At 45.1% G+C, this 27569-nt stretch overlaps 1 protein-coding gene and 1 long non-coding RNA gene across 5 annotated transcripts in view; one reads left to right on the forward strand and one right to left on the reverse strand.

Annotated features, from left to right (window-relative positions):
* Window positions 1-27569, forward strand: part of SEMA3F (semaphorin 3F) — a 305078-nt gene that overhangs the window by 257183 nt on the left and 20326 nt on the right. For all 4 annotated transcript variants that reach the window (XM_085625080.1, XM_085625077.1, XM_085625079.1 and 1 more), the window contains 4 exons: window positions 1442-1556; window positions 2639-2708; window positions 9323-9467; window positions 10529-10751. In XM_085625080.1, the coding sequence (XP_085481206.1) occupies window positions 1442-1556; window positions 2639-2708; window positions 9323-9467; window positions 10529-10751 (553 nt within the window). The remainder of the gene's footprint in view (window positions 1-1441; window positions 1557-2638; window positions 2709-9322; window positions 9468-10528; window positions 10752-27569) is intronic.
* LOC146797879 (uncharacterized) overlaps window positions 17410-27569 on the reverse strand; it is a 62863-nt gene continuing 52703 nt past the window's right edge. The window contains exon 3 of the long non-coding RNA XR_014968547.1: window positions 17410-18107. This is a non-coding gene — a long non-coding RNA (uncharacterized LOC146797879). The remainder of the gene's footprint in view (window positions 18108-27569) is intronic.

Below are 27569 nucleotides of genomic sequence, written 5' to 3' on the forward strand. Positions count from 1 at the left end.
CCGAAACTGTTCCATACAGCATGTTCCTAGGCTCTGCCCCAACACCCTTCCATAAAGTGTGCTTCTTCCTAAGCAGCTCCTCTACACCCTTCCATGTATGTGCCCTCTTAAGCAGCTCTTCTACCGCATTACACAAAACGCCTTCCTAGGCGTTACATTGATTCCGTTCCATACAGTGCGTTCCTGATCAGTGCACCTGCACCATTCGATGTACCTCCTTATTGGGCGGTGTCTCAGTAGTGTTCTGTACTACGCTTCCATGACTAGATCAGCTTCAAGGTCTCTTCTACACATTTTTATTCAGCTCTCAACACAAAATCCCCTACATCGGTCACAATGCTTCCTTGGTGTTTCTTCTCCATCCTCTCCGCTTTTCCATAGCCAGCTGTCTCACACCATTCCCTATATATTTTCCATAGCCACTGCGCCTATGTCACCCCCTACTTCTCTTCCAGTTGCAATACTATTCGTCCTCAAGAATGACTCCTACACCGCCTTCCTTACCGTGTTTCAATAGGCAGCGCTGCTCCGTATTTCAAAGATCTCCTCCATACCCTTTACAGGAAGACCAATCCCTTAATCTCTTACATAGCTTGCACCATTCTTACGAAATCCCCCACAGTTGGTGTTGTCACCGCTTCCTACTGCTGCGTATCACAACTGCTCCATCACACTCATAGCTCACATACATGGTCCCCAACGCTGAACAACCCTGAGCTCTGACACCACATTTTACTCCCATGGTTCCACTACTCTATTTCTACACCCTAAACCCATGCCTCCACCACTCCCTATGCTAGACCACTATGCCCTCTTGACTCAACCCTCTGTGTGCTTTCACACATCGCCACTGCTCCACCATTCTCACTCTTCCCACACAATAACCGCACGGTCTCACCAATCCCTACAGCTCCCTGACTGTGCTTGTTTGCCATTCTCCAAATCTTCTCCTCCCTGAGCTCTACTGGGCCTTTGCCCAAATCTCCATCACTTTGTGCTCCTACATTAGTCTTTCTAGTTCCTGGACAAAGAACATTCCTACACCATTCCTGGCAGCAGGTACAACACACTCAAAAGTCCATTGACACATATGGGGCCTCTTCAGCCACTCGCCAAACCGTTCCTATGAGCAACCAATGATCCCAGTTAATTTCCCATGTCTTGCAGGGCACCAGCGACAGTCCCTTCAGCTGCCCTTCGTGTCCTACTCCCTGCAATACGACTCAAGAGACAGTTCTCTACACCATTCACTAGTCACCCTACCACCACCAGCACCACTCTTTGGTGGTGGAACCTCTAGCGGTAGGAGCTCCGTTCTTACCTACACCATCGACAGCAGCACCCACAATGAAATTAACAGAGGTCCCATAACTCCTCCTTCCCCCATCAACTGGTACTGAAATTGATGTCTAATTCTCCTTATTTTTCTCCTTCTTTTCAGAACGACGATGGGGGGCACTGCTGCCTTGTGAACAAGTGGAGCACTTTCCTGAAGGCTCGACTCATCTGCTCAGTGCCTGGTGCTGACAACATTGAAACCCACTTCGATGAGCTCCGTAAGTACAAATGGGCCTGACACCTTCATGAAGGCACCCCGTTTCCTCTCCACACTCCCTCCCAAGAGAGCAGCAGGGGGTGTGGGGACGAGCAGTGCATAACTGGGCCCTTCATCCCAGCGCGGGGCTCCCTCGCCAGCGCAGAGCCGCTCCGCTGACGCCACCGTGTAAGGTCGCATTCATTTCCCTGGATCTGGAACTGGACCCGCGAGGTCGCCGACCCCGGACCTGCCCCAGACCACAGGGAAGGCGGCCGCGTCGCCATGGTTTCTGCAGCACACTTTCTCCTACGACATCCAGTATATTGGCGACACTGGGCATTCTGCTGGGTGCAGCGCTTCGACCGCAGCGACGCCCCTCAGCGATAATAGTTAACATTCCAGAGCCTGCATCCTTCCCTAAAGGGTACCCAGACTCTTTTTCACAGCTTCCTACGAAGCAGTGTGTTTTCTCTGACATGTATTTTCATGTGGCCTTACCTCCGATGAAGTCTTCATGAAGCCACCGTGTAGCCGTCAGTGGTGTAGCGGGTGCAGTGGCACCGGGGCCGCGGGTGAGAGTGACCCATTTAACCTAGATTAAGGCTGGCCTGTCTTACTCAGCCAGACTGTAGGGCACATCGGAGGATTTTTTCTTCATTGCATTCGGACCTTTGCCCCCCGTTATGGGCCACGTGTCGCTATGCGATGCTAGGCGCTGCCGCCGGTGCTTGACCTGAGTGTCTCCTTTTCTTTGCTGCTGCCTCCTTTGGAGGAGCTGCCTGCTCTGTTATTGTTTGTGCTCTTTCTAAGCTTTTGTTGCAGAATCATTCTCTTTATGCAGCGATGTGCCTGATTCTGGGTTTTTGAGGATGGGAGGTCCCTATGGCCTAGCTCTGCGGGCAGTGCGGTTTGCATGCATGATTACCTACTATAGGGGTGGTTGTGTACTTTCTCAGCTCTGTGCTTAAGGGATGGCTTTCTGAGCATTAACCCCCAAACCTCAGGGGACCATCCACGCCATTCTGCGAGGCTCTGGCGCTGCTCTGCTCTGCGTTCCATGATTGACTGACCTTCAAGTGGTGTTTCTTGTTCCCTCCCCAGAGGATGTCTTTATCCAGCAGAGTCAGGATGTGAAGAATCCAGTTATTTATGCCGTGTTTTCTGCTTCTGGGTAAGTTGTACTTATTAGCGGACTTTCTCAGTCAGGTCCGAGAGGGCACCTCAGTCCTATGTTATACAAGGTCGGATGCTGCTGCCAGGCTTAGCCCCATCATCAGGGGCGTAGCTTAGGCGGGTGTGTTTGCGGTGTTACATCCTTCTAATAAATGTATTTTCTGATGAATAGTTGGGTACAGTTGCTTTCGGTCGGGAATGGTGATGTGTCTGCCAGATTTCACCTGGGATTTTTGCATGCACACACTGACAAAAAAAAAAAAAACACTCTCTCACCTTTGATTTGAAAGCCCTAAAAAATGTTAATTATGTTACAAAATATTGTGTTTCTCTCACTTAGTACTCATACCAATCCGCATTCCTCTCCCATTCCACTGCCCCTTACGCCCCTCTCATGCGCCCTACTTGTCATATGATGTATTTTGACATTATATGCCAGCGTGATTGTCAGGAAATCTGCATCTCACCCCCCCCCCCCCTCCCCAAACTTGCTTACCAAGCTACGCCCCTGCCCATCATCTTTAAATTACTCCACACCTTCCATACCGCACCAGAGGACTGATACTAGAGCAAGGGTAAGCTCACAAGCGGTCACTGCGTATCTGTGTTGTGATCTGCTGGTTACAAATCAGAATCCAGACAAGACCATCTCAGCCTTTCATCTTTCAAGGTAGATACCTTAAGTACTCTCTGATTAGATAACATAAATACCTGTTATTGCGATACATAAACAATAAAAGTGGTGCTATTATTAATAGATAAGTGAGAACAACTCATTAATACAGCTCCGTCTTTAACTACCTCACCCACTGGCAGATATGTCAGCATACGTAAGGTAAACTCGCACAGCTCGTCAAATGTACCGTGGTCCTTGCATACCACATATTGAAACCACATATTTCACCACTGCTCCCTGCCTACGGCCCTCTTGGTGCACATCAGTCCTTACAAGCCACAACCCAAAGCTGGATTTCGCAGAAAGGTTATGCTGTGATAGCTCTCTCAAAATACCTGAGCCCTTACACATCACATCCGTGGCCATCTATTTTACCACTTGTCCACCCAACCACTCATCCAGCACACTCCATTCATTACCTCTATCGCCCCATTCCAGCTTTTTACACAAGGGAACGCCTCTATCTGCTCTCTCGATGCACCCCAAATATTTCCATCGTCTCCCAAGCAAGATATGTCACTAAAATCTGCCCCAGCTATTTCAGTATGTGTTTATTCACGTAGCTGTTAGAGCCCATCAGTTTTTTCCTGTCGAAGCAGATGCCAGCTGCTGTGCTATGCGTACGCCCACAGGTCTGGCAGTGTACCCGAGCTCCTTCCTACAGCAACGAAACCAGCTGTTTTAGCAGTACACCTGCCCAGCTCTGTCCATGCACCTCACTCACTTCCGACAGCACCCAAGCCCACTGTTCTTACAATGAATGGTTTACACACTGTCAGTGCACCTCACTCCTGACCACAGTACTGATGCGCTAGAGGGATATCCTGAACCACATAGTGGACCAGTAATACACAGTGTGCATGGCCTGCAGTGTCAACAGCTGTTTCACTTTTAGGTGGCACGCATAACTGCACTTAGGCAGCACTTTCTTACAACTCCCCTTAGTATACGTTGTTTGGAGCCTCACTTGCTTGCAGGGCACAAGTCCTAAAAAAAGTAGTGGGGGGGACGCTGACGTCACGACAGGAAGTGACGTCACGAAAGGTGGCTTGCACCATCAGACTCATTGCTTCCCCTCGCTCAACCCTTAGATGCGATTGCATCAGAGAAACCAGTGCGTGCTCAGCGTTCTGAATGAGCTCCGATCTCGCCCCAGAGAGGCCAAAGAGTGAATGTGTGGCTCCATTTGCTCCAGTTATCGAGCTCCCGGTAAAATAAGTGGGGGGGGGCGCCGTCCACCCGCATGGCACCCCGACTCTAGCCCTGCTTGCATGCTTGTTGTTGAAGCGGCTCCCTGTCTGTGTGTGGACCCCCCATGAAGCCCTCTCCCAGTGGACATCATTGCTTTCCCATGTGCCTCACCAGCAGCGGCTGTTGGTGCCATTAAAAAATGGTGAGGTACACAGACAAGCTCACAAATGCATATACACGTACAGTCACAGTCCGAAACACAGCCACACAAACACACACAATCAATCGCACATCGAGTAGGGAAGGCAAAAATACATAAAAGTTTCACTTACCTTGCAGCACTTCCTCACGCTCTCCTGTCTGCGGCTCTGACTCCTCCGAGCATGAAGTGACGTAGGAAAGCAAACTACACCTCATCCAATCCATGCGCTGCACAGAGCAGCGTCTGGATTGGCTGCAGCGGACTGTCTCAGCACTCCCAAAGGCATTGGAGCCCCGTGCCTGCTCGCCAACCAAGGAGTCTTATGGAGAGTTTGACAAGCGCGAAATATAATGAAGCGCGCACTTAGGACTCGGCCCCCCGGGCGCCCAGGCACGCCCCCCCCCCCCTTGTTGGTGATCGTGAGTAACCGGACGGCAACACGAAGAACTTCCGGGTCAACGTCGTGACGTCACTTCCGGCCGGAGTCAGCACCCCGAGGGGGGGAGGGGGCGAGGGCCTATTTAAGGCAACTTGCCCTTGTCCTCGCCCTCTCTTATCTTGCTGCGCCGGCCCCGAGATGTAGGGGTCTCCTTTTAATTTCCCACCCACCCATCCCTAAAGATAGAGATTGGGGAGGGGTTGGATATGGAATAGTGTGTGGCGGTAAAGAGGCCACATAAATTGCCTTTACATTGATAAGGGGAGTCCTCCGGCATACCCCGTAGGCCAGCACTGAGGTGGAGAGACGGTAAGATCACCCCAGAGAGAATGGGACACCGGCTGGGGGCAAGGGCGCCAGTTTAACAATAGGGCATGGGGCTTCCGCCCCTGGGTATTCCCTACGAGCCCCGTTGAGCAGCCTGGTGGTGGAGGGGTGGGCCCCTCAGGTGGCGGACCTAGACCAGATGACAGGGGCTCACCCCTCAAGGACGCAGGTGGGTTGCGCCTTGCGTGGTTCTCAGTTGGTTGGGTGAAGCGAGCCAGAAGGCCCCTTAGTGCTGGACCAATAGACAGCGTTTTCTGGTGAATAAATTGAGTTCTGCCCGACTAGCGGATGGAGCACGAAGCTAGGGGCAACTTGAATATAAATATTGTTTAAACGATTGAATTTGATAAATCCATATCGTATCAAATTGTATGATTTATATACTGTCATGTTTGTGTGATTTGTAATAAACATGGCCTTTTTAACCCACAGCTCTGGTCGTCAAGCATTGATTTGTGGGTTGGTTGGGGGCTGGGCTGGGAGCCATTCTGGGGGGTACGAGTCCTATGAACTGCCATGTTTGGCCGTAGCAAGGTAGCCGGCCAAACTGACATGCGCACTTCAAAGTGAAGGGGCCACTTGTCATTGCTGCCAGTCAGCAGCAATGACGCACTGGCCCCACCCCGCCCTCTCCATTCGGCAGAGAGCTGGAAAAGTAAAATGGTAATAAAATAATTTTTATTATCATTTTTTTTATCTAGCTTTTCTTGCAGCAGTGTGGGGGGGAACGACGCTCCTCCTCTCCTCCTCTCCTCCGCTCGTACGGAGGCACCACCACTGAGTCTGACTCTGTCTTAGAAGAGACTGTCACATGTAAGGAAGCAGATATTGTATTATACTGTACTGTAGCATTTTTATAACACTTAATACCCCTCTGTTGAGCACTGAAGGGCCTACCCACATGGATAGCGTGCTACAATGTGTCCGGAGTGTGCATGGAAGTTTGCTGGCTTTGAGCCGCAGTCAGTGGTAAGAGTTTTTGTGTCGCGTGTGCGTTTAGTGGGATGTGAGACACAGAGATGCAGTTTATTATGGTTTGATGCTGGTGTCTGTAACTCCCTCTAAAGGCCCATTTACATGTCGAGATTTTCTTAACCTTTTAGGGTGCAGAGTTATATGCTGAAGGTCGCGTACTCTGAGAATTGTTGGACGTGTGCACATTACTGACTGTCCTAATGTTACTGAGTGTTTAGTTATAGCGGACAGGTTGATAAACTCCCATTCACATTGGCTATACCGTGATTGCCTTTGCAAGTTGTCCAATTTCCCCTGTAAAAAAAGTGTTTTTGAAAAAAAAAATGAAGTGGCTGACTGCCAGGGCCCTATGAGGCTATGGAATTTCTAGAAGGTGAGACCGTGTGTGAGGTTAGGCAACGCAGGAAACCGAAGGCCTCCCTGTACTAACATTTCACAGAGGGGGTTCCCTCATAGTTTCTCTCACAACCTCGCGCCCCCGCCCCCCAGCGACAACCAGTCCTGCGAGCAGCATTCTCCGTCCATTTTTGTTTCATGGGAAACATGGAGAATTCACTGAATCTAGTAAAGGGGACAGGTGTGACGGGGGCAGTTTCACCTATATTTGGGCTGTGCACGTGAAGTAATTCCGTGTCTAAACTCTTAAAAATAACCTATGATCTTGTTAGCAATTTAGAGTACTACGTTTAAGGATTAAAGTCCGAGTTTCCCTTGCCGGGGTTCGAACTGATAACCCCAGATGACCGCTTTTCCCTGCAGCACAGGTTCAAATTACGGATCCGCCCTTCCACCGATCTGCATAGATCCGGATTGATTTATGTATGCGCGTTTATCCTGTATAGATTATTAACACGATTTTCTGTAGTGAAGATAAGCCCAGGAGGATTTTGCTCAGAACAGCACCCCAGGAAAGCGTTGTAGGGGTGGCACTTCACAGTTTATGGGTCCCCTAAACCCGTGAACAGCGCCTGTCGTTTCCATGGAAACCCCACATCCAATCTTAAATGTATTAGGGAATGGGTTTAATGAAGTCATTCTTGGAAGCAGCAGTATTGCCAAGGAGTAATTCATGAACATGTGCTCACGGGAGAAGCCATGCACGAGCGTGGCCTTCAAGTGCACTGTGTGATTTAAGACTGGTTCTGCCCTTCTAAATGAAAGCTCTACATTTAATCCAATATGTCCCGGACTTGTAAAATGTGCAAGATGGCAGAATCTTGCTGGCGTGGGCAGACCACATCAATGTAAGCGTGTCTCGGGTGAAATCCCACCTTGCCTGACCCAGAGGAAGAACCAGACGAGAAGTAGTCGGTCTCAAGGGGGCAGGCGGTATCCCATAAGATGGCAGGAGTAAATCCCTTGGAGTATGAGTGAAGTCCGGTATTCCTACTTTTTTTTACCGTGTCACCCTCCGGACAGCACTTTATTCAATAAAAAAAAAATATGTTTTCAAATGCTTTCTTAAGATGATTGGATAATTTTTTAACTTTTCATAGAATATTTCAGGGCTGGAGTTAGAATGGGAAAAAAGATTTCTGCACTATTTTCGGGAAAGTTGCCCTTTCACAAAATAGTCTGTCACTGGAGTTAGGATGGTGCATTTTACCCTCGAGTGTTGCCACAACCACAAGTACAAGTCCATGATGTTGCTGGAAAAGATAGACCATACTTTGCACGTCCAATGGAGAGCAAAGGCGGAAAAGATTGAAGCAGGAATGAAGCATTGCATGTGACTGGGATATCTTCACTTAGAGCGTCACTATTTTTAAAGTGATGGCGCAAAACATTACTTAAGTCAATTCAGTCAGTCAATTAATCTTTATTTCGGTTTAAAAAACCAAAAAGATACACAGTAACAAATTACATATCAAAATAAAAACGTTGCCTATCATGGCCTTTCAAAAGGGTACCGCTAGACCAATGCAAACATTTTTTTTAAATCACATTTCTAGTATAAGACCTTTGTTAATCATTAAAAATGGGTAGCCATTAACACTTTAAATTTTTTTAAAAGACAATATAAACGTTTTGTGGAGTTACAGCAATTTCATCATAGGATACCTGAGACTAAACATTTCATATCTATCATCCCTAAATTGAGTTTCCCAGTCATTAAAATACCAGTACAAAACAAGGTACATTTACCGAGTCTAATATTAGAGTTAGTTTATTCATTCTTAGTGCAGTATAACTAGTATAATAATACTAACAATATTCTACATATAGTAAGTAAAGTGCAAGTGCGAAAGTCCAATATGGGTTAGAGATATTAAGTCAAAATATTTCTGAACTGTCACTGTCCCTGGAGACGCATTCATTTTTTGGAGGTGAACTTGATGTATTTACCGTGCTTTTTGCTGTGCTTCTATCTAAGCAAAATTGAATTGTGGCCGAAAAAGGTACGGTAAGGAGGTAAATAGTATTTCCTTGTGGTGGAGAATTGATGTATATAGTTTTATTTGATAATATTCCCTGCTCCAAAGAAGTTATTAGGAAGTCCTCGGTTGATATTGTTCTACAGCCAAGGGCTAGATTCCTAGACCGATGAAATTACCCAGTGTCCACTCTCTTTTTCTGGGTAATATTGAGAGAAAGAGTGCTTCTGCTGCGGCACAGTTGAGTTAGATTTTCAGTATGTGTCAAGTCCTTGATTTGGTGAATTTATATGTATCTTTGAAAACCTTTTCCTGCCACATATACATTAAGTTGTCTCTTGATTGAAGTTTCCATGAATAACTAAGTCTATCAGTGTGAGTGTCTGCTTCACTGTCTGTTGCCTTGACCTTGTACATCATTCCACAGGTCTGTGTTCAAAGGATCTGCGGTGTGCGTCTATTCTATGGCCGACATACGTATGGTGTTCAATGGACCTTTTGCGCACAAGGAAGGACCCAACTACCAGTGGATGCCATACACAGGCAAAATTCCGTACCCACGCCCAGGAACGGTGAGCATGTACTAAGCACTTACTTTACCTGCCAGCACATGGAACCCCGAGGATCATTATCTTCTTCTGAGAGCCATGTTGTGAAGTCCATGACCACCCGTTCACCGTCATCCCCAGTTCGATGATTATCTATGAACTCCCTGTTTATAATCTAATTTAAAAGCACACGTTCTATCCAGGTTTTGCACCATCCTGGTACGTGCTTTGTTACACCGCTCCTGTCCAGTCTGTGCTGTTAAATGCAATTGTATGTTGGAACAGCGAGTTTTTCAACGACTCCCTAAACAACGTGGTTTCTAGTACGACCACGTCTCAACCACGATTTTTTTTTTACCAAAACCTTTCATGGTAGAGGAATGCATGGTAAACCCACCCCTAAAAACAAAACTGAACCCCTCCCCCTCCCTAAAAACTACCCCGTACTTCCCCCCTGCCCCCCACCTCCCACCCATTAAAAACTTACACAAACCCCCAACCTCCTAGAAACTATCCCGCACCCCTCCCACCCCCTAAAAACGAACACAAACCCCCGCCCCCTAAAAACTAACTCAAACCCCTCCCACCTAAAAACTAACTCAAACCCCTCCCACCCCCCAAAAAACTAACACAAACCCACCCCCAAACCCCTCTTACCTGTTCCTGTCTGACGCTCCTCTGAACTCTGCCCTGCATGAATACTAAACCGACTAAGTCTTAACCACGCACATGCGTGGTTAAGGTGAAGTCGTTGTTCGGCTTGTGTGAGTTCAGAGTCTTTGTTTAGGATGTTTCCTGTTAAATGCACGCTTAACCAAGGTTACAACCTTTGTGTATGCTGCCGCTGTGACACAATGTGTGCAGCAGCCACTTCCATTTCTGTTTGGGACTGAACTGTGACCTGCCCATATTTTACTTGTAGTATTATGTCTGCAGTAGTGTTGTTTTGGAATAGGCCTGGTTGAGGCTGGGATTTTTGCTGTGTTGTTGCCAAGTACGTTATTGTGTGTTTGTATGTAATGTTCTTGTGCTTGATGTGTCCTTTTGATGCTTTCCACTCACCTAGATTCCCTTTTATCTTTTAGTGTCCAGGTGGTACTTTTACCCCATCCATGAAATCGACGAAGGACTATCCCGATGAGGTGATCAACTTCATGCGTACTCACCCAATGATGTACAACGCAGTGTACCCAGTGCACCGACAGCCTCTGGTTATCCGCACCAATGTCAACTACAGGTTCACGACCATCGCGGTGGATCAAGTGGATGCAGCTGACGGGCGCTATGAGGTGCTTTTCCTGGGCACAGGTACCTCATATATAAGACCCCTAAAATTAGGATTAAGAACGTATGTTGTTTTAACACAGGTATTTATTGGGGTAGCGTGCAGGCTGAGAGAAGGATACATATGTAAGCAAACCTGTGGGAAGGGGACAGACTCATTACGCTCAAATGATTTAGTCCAAATTGCAATCATGTTGTGTGCACTGTCTTTGAAGGAGAGCTCCTGTTAGACCAGTACCACTTACCTTCTGCTGTCTGCATGCCGTTATGTTCACTGTCCAGTCTGAAAATTAAACTCACCCTTCCCCCACCATAACCCACTGCCTTTGTTAAACAGCACCTTAGGCCCCACCATGGGTATGGAAAGTGCTACAGAAAAACAAGACCATGACCACGTGCTCTGCATCATATACACTGTGCACGTGAGGGCAAAGGTGCTGTTGCATACAAGAATGTATTTTATTTTGCGTTGAGGATGCTGATGGTGCGTTTTATTGAGCAATAACCAACATCTCAACAACAAAATTGGGGCAAATCTTAGTTTAACTTGACATAGATGAATGCAGCTCTTTGAGTTCCCTCTTCTGCGGTCTACTCGAACCATGCTGTCCTTTTAATAGAAAACTCACAGCAAACGCGCGAGACGCTTAAGAAGGTGATGCAAATTGTGGAAACTGCAACACCAAACTCCCGAAAGGAAGAATTTGGAAATAAGATTTTTTTTATTTTTTTTTTTTTAACTCATTTTGTACAAGAAAATTAGGTAGATTTTTGACTTGGAACTGTCTGAGAACAGGAAGGAACTGGGTTGACACATCCACAAAGTAGAGCTGCACGTAGGTGCCATGTATGCAAGAGAGTACCAGATGCAAAGCAAAATCGATTTCATGGCTTCGGCACACTGCTCATTGTCCTATTGGCAGAGTTATGCGGCTTTTTTTTTTAGAAAAACCTTGGCATCAGTAGACGTGTAATGGTTTTAACTGCATTTATAAAATACGAGAATGTCCTTGATGAGAGGACAGAGTAAGACGTTTGGCAACATACAAGCCAGAGCAAACTGAGGTGTACATCAATTCTCTTTAATGGTTAAATCCTACTGCACAATTCTGGTCAAGAGAACTGGACCTTTTTTGTGAGCACACTGTCGCACTGCTCCAGAGGTTCAGGAAGAAAAAGCGACTGAGTGAAGAGTAAGTTCCCGGTGAGAAGGGCGAAAAAACACAGCAGGGAGCCAGGTGACAAAAGAGCAACGGACAGTGAGCACAGACTGGAAGGTGGAGAAAGTGTCAAAAATAGATGTGGCAGAGAAGGATGGCCAGAGTCAAAAAGGGATCAACAGGCAGATTGCTCAGTGGCAGCAAACTAAGACAGTTTCAAAAGAGTATTGCTACCTTTTTTTGGGCATCTATCTTATAGAGAATAGAGGAATAGGAACCAAAGGGGTAACTGCTTTCTTTATTTAAAACAAAGCAATTGCTATTTAGAGTCCTTATAAATCTGCTGACTATGAGATAAACATAATGCAGACACTCTAATTGCAATTTCACACTTGGAATATACAAACCTTTATAAAGAATATGGCCCAGCTTTGTGGAAGATAACATTCTTAAGTTTGCCTGTCAACACTTGAGGGACTGCTTATTTTGCAAAAAGCCTTGACTCTGTGTTTTTTCCTGTCCCTTCTACTAGAAGGTGGAATAACACACAGCCTGTGAACCTAGCCTATGTTCCAAAATCATTGTTACAGGTGGGTACACATTTACATTCTCACTAATAAGAACAGTTCCTTCACTGCAAGGCCTAGGCCACCAAGGAGAGACATCTTCTCTAACAGGGCTTTACCACCAGGGAAACCTTTGCTCCATAGAGAGGTTGAATAAAAGAGGAGCATACAACAGGCACGATCCTTGGGACTACACTGGAAGAGGGGGAGAGCAGGCCAGTGTGTCTGGCATGGAGGTGATTGCTGCTTTGCGGCTGATTCACTCACCTATCTCACTTCGCTAGAAGGTGAGATAGGTAGTATATAGAAGGCAGATCAGTGGAGCAAGGAAAGGACACGAAAAATAATTACTTGGGCTCAAAAATAGTGAAAGACAAGTTGCATCAACACATGCAACTTATTTTCATTTGAAAAATGTAATTTTTGAGGAATTCTATAGGAAGAACATTCTTTTGGGTACCATAACGATACTTAAACTGGTGTGTGTTCCAAAGTTGTAGCTCCATTGGGAAACTGCCTTTACAACATGGGCTGAGCCACGTGTGCTGTTTCCCCACAAGTGGAACGCTGCTTGCCTTAATCACGCATATGCGTGGTTAAGGCAGTGCACGGTCTAGATGCACGGATGGACGGGCACAGGAAGAGGAGGAATTGGGAGAGGATACAGCCTGGTAAGTGGGGGATTGTGCTAGATTTTGGGGGTAAGGGTAGGGGGGTCGGGGTAGAGTGCTTGGGTGTGGGTTAGTTCTTAGGGCTCAAGGTGGGGGGCAGGAGTCGTTTTTAGGGCGTGAGGGACAGTTTTAAGTCTGGGTAGGGGATGTTTTTAGGACGTGGGCGAGTTTTAGGGCTCTGGGGGGCAGGGACAGTTGTCAGGGCTAGGGTCAGTTTTAGGGCTTGGTAGGGAGCATTTTTAGGACGTGGGCGAGTTTTAGGGCTCAGGGCAGGAGGGAGGAACCGTTTTCAGGGCTAGGGGCAGTTTTAGGGCTCAGTGGTGGGTCTGGGGGTCAGGGAAGGTATTGTACGGTTTTAGGGCTCAGGGCGGGGAGGGCAGTGGTGTGATCTTTACCATGCAGATCCCTTTACCAGTCATGCCTTTACCAAGAAATTGAGTGGTAAAGACATGCATGGTAATGCAGATCCCTTTACCAGTCATGCCTTTACCAAGAAATTGCGTGGTAAAGACATGCATGGTAAAGACATGCATGGTAAAATAATTTTTTAAGATGCATTCGTAGTTGGGGAGCATGGTGGAGGCAAGCATGGTTTAGCCAGGTGTGCTTCCAACATACAACCATCTCCATTTCCAAAATCGCCTTCCCCATATAAGCGGATTCATCAAAATGCCAGGGCTAGTGAGATTGACATTATGCACCCTTTGATCCCTTTTGCATCATACTGTTGACTCCCTTGTTACCTTAAGTCCCTGGCTTCCTACTATTGGCTGCTCAGGATTTAGGGAAATACCAAGGAGTGGAGGCTAGAGAAAGTAAATGGGGCTTGTAGTGCTCTTCTTACATTCTGTTCTAGTTGCTGCTTTCGTGACCGCTTAAGAACAGGAGGTTTAGTAGTAGTGCAGGGGTACCAAAGCGCAAACTGTCCCTGGCTACTCCTATTTGAAAACCATTGCTGCTTCCATGATGGAGAAGGTGGGAATTTGTTATGTTGGGCGACCCCCAGACCCAGTGATACCTTTCAGAAGGATTTTGGGTTCTACAAATGCGAGCGGCGACGTGGAAGTGGAAAAAATTCTATACATGTGATTATTTGGCGACAGTTGCCCACCTTCGCAACACCTTTGAAGCTCTTTTACTGAGAACTATCCCCTTACATTATCAGAATCTCTATACCTGTAGTAAAGGCAAGCAGTAAAATATCCCCAAAACATACCATGAAGTGTACTTAAATCTTCTTGCTGAGTGAACTCTGGGTTGCAATGCTGGTACATGTGCTCGCAGCCAGACTTGGGAGTTTCCAGTTCTTTTTTTGTTGTAATTCCAGGAAGTAAGAAAATCATTAATTGGGTATTTAACCCCACTGTAAAGATGCAGAGTACACACCTTGGGAGCAGAACCTGTGTAAAGCCGGAGCAGAACAGGAAACAGAAATAGCCTTGGGGAGCCCTCTACCTCTTTAAAGGATATTAAATAAGATGATATATTGCAAATTATTCTGGCCAGGCCTCTTTTAAGGAGAACCTGGGTAAAGTGACTTTCAGGATATTAAAAGTGAACTTTGTAAGGCGAGGAAATGGATGTAATCTGAGTCTCTGACAAATAACAACACGATTTCTGCAGCTGCTAGACGCAGGAAAACAAATCATCCCAAAGTACACTGCATTCCACTTTACGCCAAGCAGTATTTTCGCCATTGCACTGCCAGTACGTTGATTTCTGAGTGCAATAAAAAAGGCCTCCTTGCAGCAGTGGACCAGAGGGCGCACCACGCCAGCTGGCCCCAGCTTGCTGCGAATAAGTGACAGCCAACAAAACACTGACTAATCCAACAGAGATTTGGAAGAATACTTTCCATCAAGAGTTTCCACAAGCCCAGCAACATGTGGGGTCCCTTCCAGGCCGAAGCAGGTGGCAGAAGCACAACATCTTACAGTATGAGGCCATGCAAGAGTGGTAAAAGCCGAGGCCCCTTCTCTCCATGCTTTAGAGAGAGCCGTGGAAGGATAAGAGGGAACAAAGACCACTTCAGTGCCTGAAAGATGGATGGAAAAGGACCAATATTGGTGCAGCTTCTGTCCTCCCAGCACTAACTCTTTGAGAACTATAGGATGCAAAGTTTTGGGAGCACTTATTGAGACCAAGTATGGGCGACTCCTATTTCCAAAGTGCTGGAGAGACCACTGTTAGGAAAGAAACTCTATTCAAAGCCCCTTTCTCTGTCAGTGCACTGTGGAAGAACCAGCCATAGCCAGCTGCTTCCTCCATATGTGGGAGAATCACCTCTTGAGCAGTGTGAGATGAGTTGAAGTACCTCTGACATGCACTGCAGAGAACCCCCTTAGAGGGTCAGGGAGTGAAGGACTCGGCCCCTAGTGCCAGATAGAGTAACTTCTGAGGACGAGCTTGGGCAAAGACATTTTCTTCTGAGCTTTGGATGGCTTCTTGCCATGAGCAGTGAGGAAGGAGACCTTTCATTCTTGGGGAAGTCTCTTTCTGAAGGAAAATGGTTGGAGAGAATGCTCTTCTCAGGCCCCCCATCTGAGAGCAGGAACGCATTAGACTTTTGGGGTGGAAGGGAGTGCATGAATGGGAGCAGAGAGAGAAAAATTTGAGAAGAGGCATTGGGATTACAAGTTTGGAATGGAAACTCAATTTTCAAGCTCGGCCTTGGCACCCATATAGGAAAACTCTTACACAAATATTTGTCATAAAAAAAGATTTCAAGTGAAGAAAATGGCTTGCCTATTTTGACTCCTTTCACGTTACTATTCTTGTGCCCAGTTATTATTTTTTTTTCATTGACTTGCTTCACTGCATCTCCACATTCAGCAATCCCCTATCTCTCAATGCAATTTCTGATGGCCCTAAACCATGTCTTGTTCTAGGGCAGTGAAAACAAGAGGGCTGCCTAGACAACACCACCACAGTGTTCAGTGGGGACACGGCATTTCTTTACACGCTGCATTTATAAAGATGAATGTCACCATTTCGTAGAGCAGCAAAAAACTTTGTTCTGGCCTACCTCCCATATACGGTACAGGTGCACACAGGATTAGCTGTACCCGGCCCATTCTTGCATAGGTGTTCTGCCTCTCGCATTAAGATTTCTGGTTAGCCATTGTCTTTGTTTCACAAACTGCGGAGGAACAAAACTAGGGTTTTCTATGGTTTATCCCATGTTGTCATTCTAGATGATCACCCAAAGAGAAGCTGCATGTCTCTCCATGTGTGAGCACACACCTCTAAAAGCTGTACTGCAGCTCTGGATCCATGCGTAAATGGCGGGGGACCCCACATAGACGATGATCATCCATTGCTTTGATGGAGTTTATTTTTCAGTTGCCATCTGTTGGACGTTTTAAAGGGCACAGTGAATAGCGAGTGGGTGTATGGTACCGACCATCTTTCCTAGATGAGTAAGTGACCCTTGGCAGTCGGTGGCAAAGGTCTCTTGGGCTGAGGAGAAGGTTTTCATATCTATGATCTTAGGAAGAGGCTCAGGCCAGAGAAAGATCAGGTTCGCTGTGGAACTCCTGCTTCAGCTGTTCATAGTCGGATGAATAACTTGTTGCCTCCAGATGACCTTTTAAAGATCATGTTTTCCACCTGTTGTATTGGATTGGGACACCCGCTTCCTGCTCTTTTTCTCCACTAACCACATCCTTCCCACCACACAAGTCTGAAACCAAGAACACAAAATGACTCGTAGAATCTAAATACTGGGATTGCCTCTTATGCTGCCACCCGTGCTGCAGTGGATGGTCTCTTTGGTTGAATATTCTTCTGCAGCCGCTGACCTTTTTTCATGTCTGTTATTCACAAAGGAATTTAGATTTTACTAAATTATGTGTGTGTGTGTGTGTGTATGTGTGTGTATATATGTGTGTGTATATATGTGTATATATGTGTGTGTATATATGTGTGTGTATATATATATGTTTGTGTGTGTGTGTATATATACTGTCCCTTGTATGGACTGGTGAAATAAATAATATATTTAAAAAAATTCCTGTAGAGCCGCATTGCTTCCTTGTCCCACTATTCTGCAGTAAATTTGATCTGTGGATTTGATATGACGAAGCCCCCCTTGAAAAAAAAAATAAAAAATATATATATATATATATATATATATATATATATATATATATATATATATATATATATATATATATATATATATATATATATATATATATATATATCCTCTGACAGCTCGCAGCCTCCTTTCCTCCTGCAAGCACGAGCCACACGAATCCAGTTCAATTCCAATGTTTTATTTTCACGGGCAAACAAAGACGCGTTTCGAGCACACAAGCTCTTGGTCACATGACCATAAGTTCCGGGTTCAGTGCATTTAAAGACATGCAAAACATAGAAAAGAGACTCGTTAGTTCATTTGATCTTTTATAACGAGAATGAGAGCAAAAATAAAAAGTACAAAATAATATTTAGTCAAATTGCTGCGTAATGATGTCAGGTAAATTGAACATGGTTTTAAAGAATTAAAAAAACAGACAGTCACTGTATAATGAACCACTGTGGTATACATATATCGATGAGAACCATACAGACTTAGTATTCTTAATTCTGCTATAATTGTATATGTACATTTTCAAACTTATAGTAAGTGAAATAATATTCTGGCTTCCAACTACAAACAAAATTCATATAGATAAACAAAAAATAAGAAAAAATACAAATTCCTTTGCTCTCAAGTCCCACAAATCATCAAGGTATAGTACCCTATTCTTAAGGAAAAAGAGACTAAATTACTGTATTCACGTGCTTCTCCAGTATTCCCGCTCTGTGTTCCCACCAGGTCTATACAGATCAAGGTGCATGATAAGGAGTAAAAAATAATAAAAATAATAAACATAAAGATGACCCTTAAGGAGATGGTGCTAAGTGAAAAGCCACCAGTTACTCCGTGCTCGTATCAGTTAACGGTAACGATAGTGTCTGTTAGCTTCCAGGTCCCATCTAGATGCAAAAGACAGAAGGGGAATATGTATTAATACCAGTAGTACAGTAAAACGTCAAACTTGCATTCCAATAACAATATACAAATATGAAGGGACTCCTAATTACAATGGATCAGTATTATATCATAAATGAAAAATAATAGCCGAGGCCTATAAATACATGTTGGACAAAACCATATAAATAAGTTCTTGAGTTCATATAGGTGGTCCGTTTATACAGACATAAATTGATATATATATATTTATTATATGTACACATGATTGTAAGAGCTTTGAGCCAGCACTCTTCCTCCTTTGATCTTTAGTGTCATTCACATTTTTGGTCTGCCCACCACAGGTTAGCTCACATCAGCCATTGGCTAACTTTATTGGGTAACTCACAGGGAGTGCAACTGAGCACAAAGTGCCAGGGGCTACTAGGGCAATGCATGCTCTGGCAAATACCATGTCAAAATACAACAAGCACTGAGAAAGCGAAAAGGCTGGCAGTCAACGCCATGTCTGTTGACTTTTCCAGTGCTTATTTTATGTAGCCTCCTCGTTACCTCTAATAGTCTCTCCAAATCAGTATTTCAAGTTCAGTGTCAAGCTCTCGTGTTGATTGTTGCCACTTGTGCTGAAAAGGTACCCTCTCAGGGTAGGAAGCTGCCAGCGCAGCAGATGCAGGTGGCATCTCTATTGCAATAGTGCTGCGTTGTCTGCCGCCAGAGGTCTATTTGGTTAAATGTTGAGAGCTCTGTTACAACTGAAGCCGTCTATTGTACTTGTGTGTTACCAGTCCTTCTCTGCTGACATTTATCTGTTTAAATGTTAAGCCTTATGGGGCGCCTCGTAGCATTTGTGATGAAGAAATGCCAATATTGTTGCTACAGTTTTTCTTCTAGTTGGGTGTTTCTTGCTTTGCTTGTACTTCTATTGAATGTCCCCAACTACACCCTATGACCACTTTGAATGTTTCCAGTGTTACTGCAACTGATGTCCTTTTTTATCTGTCAGTTTACCCACTCTGCTGCAGTTGATATTCTCTTTCTCTCTGGCTGAATATTGACAGATTTTCAGCTGTTGATGACTTCTGTGGCTAGAGACCATCCATGCTGCAGCTTGAGTCTCCTCTATGTGTATGGTACAAGCTCTTCTTTTGATGCCTGTCCAGCTCAGTGGCATCAGATGTCCTGCAGCTCGTGGCCTCACCCTTTGAACGTTCACCTGCCCAATATTCCTATCCCAAGTGTTTTTTTGTTTGTGCTTTTTGATTTAGCTTCAAAGTGGCAACTATTGGGCCATTAAGTGGAATACTTCCAGCTCTGCTGTAGAAGGTTCTCTGGAATGTGTATGGGGTTCTGTTGTAGTTTTTGGCATCTGCAGCCTTCCATGTTGGGACTGTTAGGAAATAGAATTTTATGGTTCTGTTGCATTTTATGTGGCCTCTCTCTCCTAATCCGTATTGTTGAACTTTACCTAAACTGGCATTTTTAGGTCTGGCTTGGCCGCACATCTGTAGCTTGCCTTATGTGATCAACCGAAAAAGAACTTTAAGCAGCACTGCTGAGAAGAGGGGTTTTGGTTACACACACATGTAAACCTTTCACCTATATGATTTGATTGGGCGGAAGTTGTGTGCTTCCACTGTAAAGAGTGCTTGCAATGCACAGACTTTGCTCTGTGGGGTAGGCTTGAGTCTGTTATGACAAACAATGATCAAAGCTTTAGGTAGGGTTAGTTCATTGGAAAACGTTATATCAGATACAAGAGGTTTTATTTGTTTAATATGAAATGTAATGACCAATACAGTTGGTCAAAATTATCTATTGTGGAAAGTATATGTTAAAGCCAATAGGCTTTAATGGGTGGATTGTTCTTACACTGTGTTAAAGCAAGGAGTCCAGCATTGTCTAACATGGATGCTCTCAGATTAGTCTGCCTAAGACAAGGTTCAGTTGCTTATAACTGATGGTGCATTAACACACACCTCAGGTTAAAAAATGTAAAGCCCCTTCCGCTGGTGTTTGTTACAGAGTTCACAATGTAAAGCCCCTTCATATATTGCTTGCCAGACAGTTCTCAATGTAAACATCATTGCTGTTGTATTTGTCAGAATTCACAATGTAAAATCCCTTTCCTTTCTATTGAAGTTGCCGGACAATTCACATTGTTGAACACCTTCCTATTATATTGGCCACATAATTAACAATATAAAACTCATTCTCTAGGCATATGAGCTGCAGATTGTACACTTTTGCATAGATCGCTATCTGGTGTTGGGCTCGGATGTTTGCATGTTGTTTTTGTCGAAGAAGTCTTTGTAGTCACGAGATTGGTGACTCCTCTTTCGGTCGACAGTGCGCATGGGCATCGACTCCATCCCTAGATTGTTTTTCTGCCATCGGGTTTGGATGTGACTTGCTGCGCTCCGGGTCGGTGTCACAATCACTGCTAACCGATGGTATTGTCTCGATCGCGTACCCTTTGACATGCACCTTCGACGAAAACTTCGAACAACTTCAAAAACTTGCGAACTTCGACGTGGGCTGCTGGGCCTACCCGCGCCGATAACGACAGACCTTGATGGAACGGACTCCCTTTAAAAAATATCCCCAGTGTGGTGCTAAGTTCCCACACTCTGACCTCCATTCCGTTTGTAATCTATGCCTCTCTCCAGAACATCGAGAGGACAACTTTGAGGCTTGCCTATCCTTCAAGTCCAAGAAGACCATCTGGGATCGTCGGGCTCGACGCCACGAGATGTCCCAAGGCACTGGCTCCATTCCGGACATCTTCCATCCAGGTCCCGATAGCCTTCCGGAACCAGAACAGGAAGAACAGGTCTCGGTCTCCGAAACAGACGACTCCGAAGCCGAAGATGTCACCCCAGCTCAACTGGCCGTGAGTACCGAGACCCCTGCCCCACCCAAGCCCATACCAAAGGCTCCGGTGACACTTTCGCCTCCGGGCTCAGGCCCACACCGAACAAAGACTTTGAGCTCCCGGCTCCGGGCCCGGCTCCGAAGGACAAAGAAGCCTTACGGCTCCTACTCGAGCCAGCCACCCGGTCCCGAAAAAACATCTTCGGCACCGAAAACTAAGTCTCCCGAGATGCCGCGCCCCCCTCCGTCGGCACCGGAAAAACATTCGGCACCAAAACCACTAAAAGAGCCCTTGGCACGAAGCAGCCAGATAAGACCTCGGCACCGAAACAGCCGGATAAGACTTCGGCACTGAAGACCTCGGAGCCGAAAACATCTAAGGAGAAGCCTTCCATAACTAAGCCTCCCAAACGGAAACCTCCGAAGCCGAAACAATCCGCACGGAAGGTCTCGGAGCCAGGAGCAGCTTCTATACCGGAAACTGTTGCTAAACAGCCAAGACCAGTTTCGAAAGAGAAATCTTCCACACCAAAGAAAACTAACGATTCCGAAGAACTTTTTCTCCCGGATCCGAAGCAAACCACCATCTTAATTCATCCAAAGACTGGTCCTATAGTTACTACGCTACCTACAAAGAGGAAACCAGAACATTTACCACATGCACCGGTTCCTCTAAAGAAAATACACATGGCCACTAATACTTCACCTTCACCCCTCCACCAATTAACCCTAATCTACTGATTTCTCCAGCACATTCTCCACCACCAGAGGATAGTGACGATGCACATGGGGATGGGCAAAAAGGTGATAATATAATACCATTAGAGCCTGATGAGCCACCACAGGATCCAGACCCATGGCATGACTATAATATCGATCCTGATTTACATAATGATCCGGATTTCTACTCCTCAAAACCATCTCCGCCAGATGACAATGTGGGTTTTGCCCAACTAATAAATAGGGCCGCAACATACCATGGAGTCAAACTACACTCAGACCCTGTAGAAGAGGATTTTATTCTAGAAGCATTTGACCAGCCACAATAATCATCTCATGTCTTGCCAATGCTAAAAGGTCTTATTAGACACGCTCCTGAGGTATTCAAAGACCCGGTTAGAACTAGGGTTCTTAACCCCAGAATAGATAAATACAAGGCAGCTCCCACTGACCCCATATACATAAAGGGTCAACTTCCTTTAGATTCCCTGGTCGTAGCCAAATCACGCAAAAGAGCAAATTCTCAGGGGGTCAGGTGACACATGACCTCCTGACAAAGAATCTGAATTATTAGACTCATCAGGCAAATGTATGCTGTCTCAAGCTGCAAACTATTGGAAAATAGCCAACACACAAGCCCTCCTGGCGAGGTATGACAGAGCTCACTATGATGAGCTGGAAAAGCTCATTCAACACCTACCTCAAGAATATAAAGATAAAGCCAATGACCTTATACAGGAAGGCAAACTGATCACTAACACATCCATCAAATGCACGCTCGACGCAGCAGACACTGCGTCCCGCGAAGTAAATACAAGTGTTTTACTACGCAGACCTGCCTGGCTCAGGATATCTGGCTTTAAACAAGAAGTACAAAACAGTATCCTTAATCAGCCTTTTGACCATGAGCACCTCTTTGGCCCTGCAGTGGACACATCTTTGGAAAAGATAAAGGATACAGAGACTGCCAAGTCTAAGGGAGCCCTGCAGTCACCCTCTACGAGAGGCTCCTTTCGACGTTCCTTCTATAGAGCAGGCTCAAAAACAAATACACCGGAACACCCGTCCTCATCCTACAAAAGTCCCAACCAGGGCTCCTTTTCCAGAGGGTACTCTAGAGGAGGTTACAGGGGGAACAACAACAAGGACAGAGGCAGGGGTAACAACACCAGCAGCTCCCCTAATATCAAACAGTGACTTCCCTCCGCTTCCCCCCGATCATCCCACTCCTGTTGGGGGACGTCTCTCACAGTTCCTGCCTGTCTGGAATTCCATCACAACAGAAAAGTGGGTAAGACAAATTATCTAGTATGGTTATTGCCTGGAATTCACTTCTACCCCTCCCAACATTCTTCCCAAACAGCGTCCAATGTCATCAGAACACCTGACGCTTCTCAATCAAGAGGTTCTTGCACTATTACAAAAACATGCAATAGAGCCAGTTCCCTTGCCTCATCAAGATACAGGGGTCGATTCCCTCTATTTTCTAATTCCAAAAAAGGACAGCTCTCTCAGGCCAATACTGGACCTCAGACCGCTTAACTTCTACATCCAATCAGACCACTTCCACATGGTCACTTTACAACAAGTGCTTCCACTACTTCAGCAAGGCGACTTTCTCTCCACTCTAGATCTAAAGGACGCCTACTTCCACATTCCCATTCATCCTGCTCACAGGAAATATCTCAGGTTTCTGGTAGATGGTCAACACTACCAATTCAAAGTTCTACCATTCTGGGTCACCACAGCACCCAGAGTTTTCACCAAGTGCCTCGCAGTGGTTGCAGTCCATTTGAGAAGACAGCACATTCATGTCTTCCCTTATCTGGACGACTGGCTCATAAAGGCAAAATCACACACCAGCTGTGTTCAACACACACTCTGCACAATACAACTGCTTCACAGTCTAGGATTCACAGAAAAATTTGGGCAAATCCCACCTCCAACCGTCCAGAATACAACAATACCTAGGAGCTACAGTAAATACTTCCACAGCCCTAGCATATCCCAACCCAGTCAGGATAAGTGCTATACAAGCGCTAATTCAAAGATTTCAGCACAACACTCACTATCCGCACGAGTGTTCATGCAATTAATAGCGATGATGGCCTCTTGCATTTTTCTGGTTCCTCGTGCAAGACTACAAATGCCTCCATTACAAGAGTGTTTGGCACGTCAGTGGAACCAGGCTCAAGGTCAGCTAACAGATCAGATGTTGGTGAACGACCGCACCCATCACTCTCAACAATGGTGGAACACACGGAACCTTTCCAAAGGGCGGTCGTTCCTCGAGCCAGTCCCACAGATAGTGCTAACAACACCAGCTGGGGAGCTCATCTTCAAACCCAAACCATTCAGGGTATCTGGACCCCCCAACAAAAACTATTTCACATCAACTACCTGGAATTGTTAGCAATATTCCTAGCGTTGAAATCTTTTCAACTACACCTTCTAGGCAAAGCTGTCCTGATCTGTACAGACAACATGACAGCAATGTATTACATACAGAAGCAAGGGGGGGCACACTCCCTACAGCTGTCACACCTAGCTCAAAGCATATGGAGATGGGCCATTCCGCAAAAGATATACCTCCTGGCAGAACATCTCCCAGGGGTACACAATCAGATTGCAGATCTGCTCAGCCTTCAAGCACAGCAGATCCATGAATAGGAACTTCATCCTCAAGTTCTTCCATTCTTTCGCCTGTGGGGATACCCAGAAATAGATCTGTTTGCCACACACCAAAATACAAAATGCCCAAACTTTGCATCCAGGTATCCACATCCATTGTGCAAAGGCAATGCGCTATGGATGAATTGGTCAGGCAAATTTGCTTACACTTTTCCACCTCTCCCACTCATTCCGTTAGTGGTTCGGAAACTCAAACAACATTCCCTCACAATGATCCTAGTTTCTCCAACATGGGAAAGGCAACTACGGTTCACAACTCTATTGGATATATCAGTGGTACCACATCAAATGCTACACCTCTTACCCAAACTTCTTACTCAGAACCATGGAGAGATAAGACCCCCAGATCCCAATCAACTCAACCTTGAGATCTGGCTCCTGAAATCTTAGAGTTTGGCTACCTCAACCTCCCACCAGACTGTATGAACGTTATTAAAGAGGCTAGATGCCTTACAACAAGGGCATGCTATGCGGCAAAATGGAAGCGATTCGTCATTTATTGCACGCCCAACAAGATCAACCCACTAGATGCTTCCATTCAGAACATCATCTGTTACCTCTTGCATCTACAACAATGTAACCTAGCATATACATCTATTAGGTTACATCTCGCCCCCATAGAGGCCTACCTACAAAACAGACAACACTTGTCTTTGTTTCGAGTTCCTGATATCAAAGCTTTTATGGAAGGACTTAAAAGAATAATTCCAACAAGAGCTCCATCCTCTCCGGTGTGGAACCTTAATGTAGTCCTTACCAGACTAATGGGTCCACCTTTTGAACCTCTCCACAAATGCGAACTACAGTTCCTCACTTGGAAAGTAGCCTTTTTAATTGCTCTCTCAGAAGAATTTGTGAACTCCAGACATTAACTATACAAGAACCATTTTTACAAATCCATCATAACAAAGTGTTTCTTAGGACTAACCCAACATTTTTACCCAAAGTAGTATCTGCCTTCCATCTCAACCAGTCTGTTGAACTCCCAGTGTTTTTTCCTCAACCAGACTCAGTGGGAGAAAGAGCTCTACACACCTTAGACGTTAAAAGAGCAATACTCTACTACTCATTGAAAGAACAAAATCCTTTAGGAAAACCAAACAACTTTTTGTGACTTTCTCCCCACCTCATAAAGGTAATCCTATATCCAAAACAGGAATTGCAAGGTGGATTGTAAAATGCATACAGATATGCTACATCAAGCCAAACGCACATTAACCTTTCCCTCTAGAGCTCACTCTACACGCAAACTAGGGGCTTCTATGGCATTCTTAGGGAACATTCCCCTGGATGGCATATGCAAAGCAGAAACTTGGGCTACACCACACACCTTCACAAAACACTATTGTGTAGATGTGCAGGCAAAACAGCAAGCTAGTGTGGGTCAGGCTGTATTAAAAACACGATTTCAAACTACTGCAACAGATACAGGTAGCCACTGCTAACGAGGTAACTGCTGTATAGTCTATGCAAAAGTGTACAATCTGCAGCTCATATGCCTCGAACGGAAAATGGTACTTACCAGTATTTATCTGTTCTTGGCATGTAGAGCTGCAGAGTTGTACACGCCCACCCGCCTCCCCGGATACCTCTATCTGTTCCAGTATTATCTTACTTAGATACATTACACATGGACATCTTTCTACTTCTCACTACCCCATCTAACTCTGCGTGGCAAAAACAATCTAGGGATGGAGTCGATGCCCATGCGCACTGTCGACCGAAGGAGGAGTCACCAACCACGTGACTACAAAGACTTCTTCGAAAAAAACAACATGCAAACATTCGAGCCCAACACCAGATGGCGATCTATGCAAAAGTGTACAACTCTGCAGCTCTACATGCCAAGAACAGATGCATACTGGTAAGTAGCATTTTCCTTCTAGTGTGTTCGGCACGGAGTTCGCTATGCAAAACCCTTACTATTGAATTTATTGGTAGGAAGGGTCATTGCATAGTGTAACCCAGTTACCAATACAGTAGGAAGGGGTTTCACACTGTGAAATCCCGTTCAACATTACAGGAAGGGGTTTACAATGAGCCTTTTGCCCAAAAAACATACAAGGTGGCTTTAGATTGTGAAATCTCTGCCAAACATAATAGGAAGGTATTTTGGACTGTGAACACCTTGCCAAACACCCTAGGCAGGGCCTTTACATCATGAACCATCTTACACATACAATAGGAAGTAGGAAGGATCTTTACATTTTGAAGTTGACAAATACAGTAGGAATAGTTTTAGTACAAAGATCCATTTCTAGGTCTAGCCACAGTAAATGCTCTGTGACTCTAGAGGATGGCATACAGTTCATATCATTGTATTATTTGGGGCTGTCTAAAATATAAGATGGATCTCTCTAGGCATATAACACATGACCAGGTTTATGTTCGTGTTCAAGTCAATAGGCTGACTTAATTGATGTTTGTGTTGACAAGCCTTTAGTTGTAACCTTTTTTGCTTGTGAAAACCTCGTATTTTCTAAAAGGCCCCAAAAAAGATTATTGCAGGTTTTTGCAATCCGAGCCTCCTGGCTGAACCAGTTGTCGTACGATACCTCACAGATAATGGGAGCAGACTTCATTTACAGGGTGAATTGTCCCCAGTGACATATATGTAGGATACATAATGGGTAATCTGAAAAGCACCTAAAGGAGGGAATCCAATTTTTAATTCCACTTGAAATCTTTTAAATATCTGTCATTTTGAGTATACTATTTGGTTTATGTGTATTAAAGTCATTTTCCATTGTTAAGAAAAGTACTGGTTGTATACTGATTTAGGTGTAATTTAAATGTGTAGCTCAGTTCCGAGTTTCTAGCCCCCAACTCCAACCTGACTCAGCATTGAACTGCTGTACCGCATTACACTGAAAGTCCGGTTACACGTTGGGAACTTTATGACAAATGCAACAGGAAATAATTTTACAGTGAGCTCAGTGGCAAATACAATGGGAAGATCATTAAGTTGTGAGCTCCTTGTCAAACACCATAGGGAGGCGCATGCATTGCTTATTACTAAGATTTCTAACCCACTGTAGTTCAGGTGGTGCTAGCAGATCTCGTTTTCACTGTGTACATTTGTAATTTTATTTTTAGTATTTAGTTGTCTGTGTATTAAAGTACTTTTCCGTTATAAAAGTAAAGAATCACGTACTTTCTTTAGCGTTCTTTAACATTTATTTTAC

Source organism: Triturus cristatus, chromosome 9 (genome assembly GCF_964204655.1).
Source record: "Triturus cristatus chromosome 9, aTriCri1.1, whole genome shotgun sequence".
Taxonomy (NCBI): domain Eukaryota; kingdom Metazoa; phylum Chordata; class Amphibia; order Caudata; family Salamandridae; genus Triturus; species Triturus cristatus.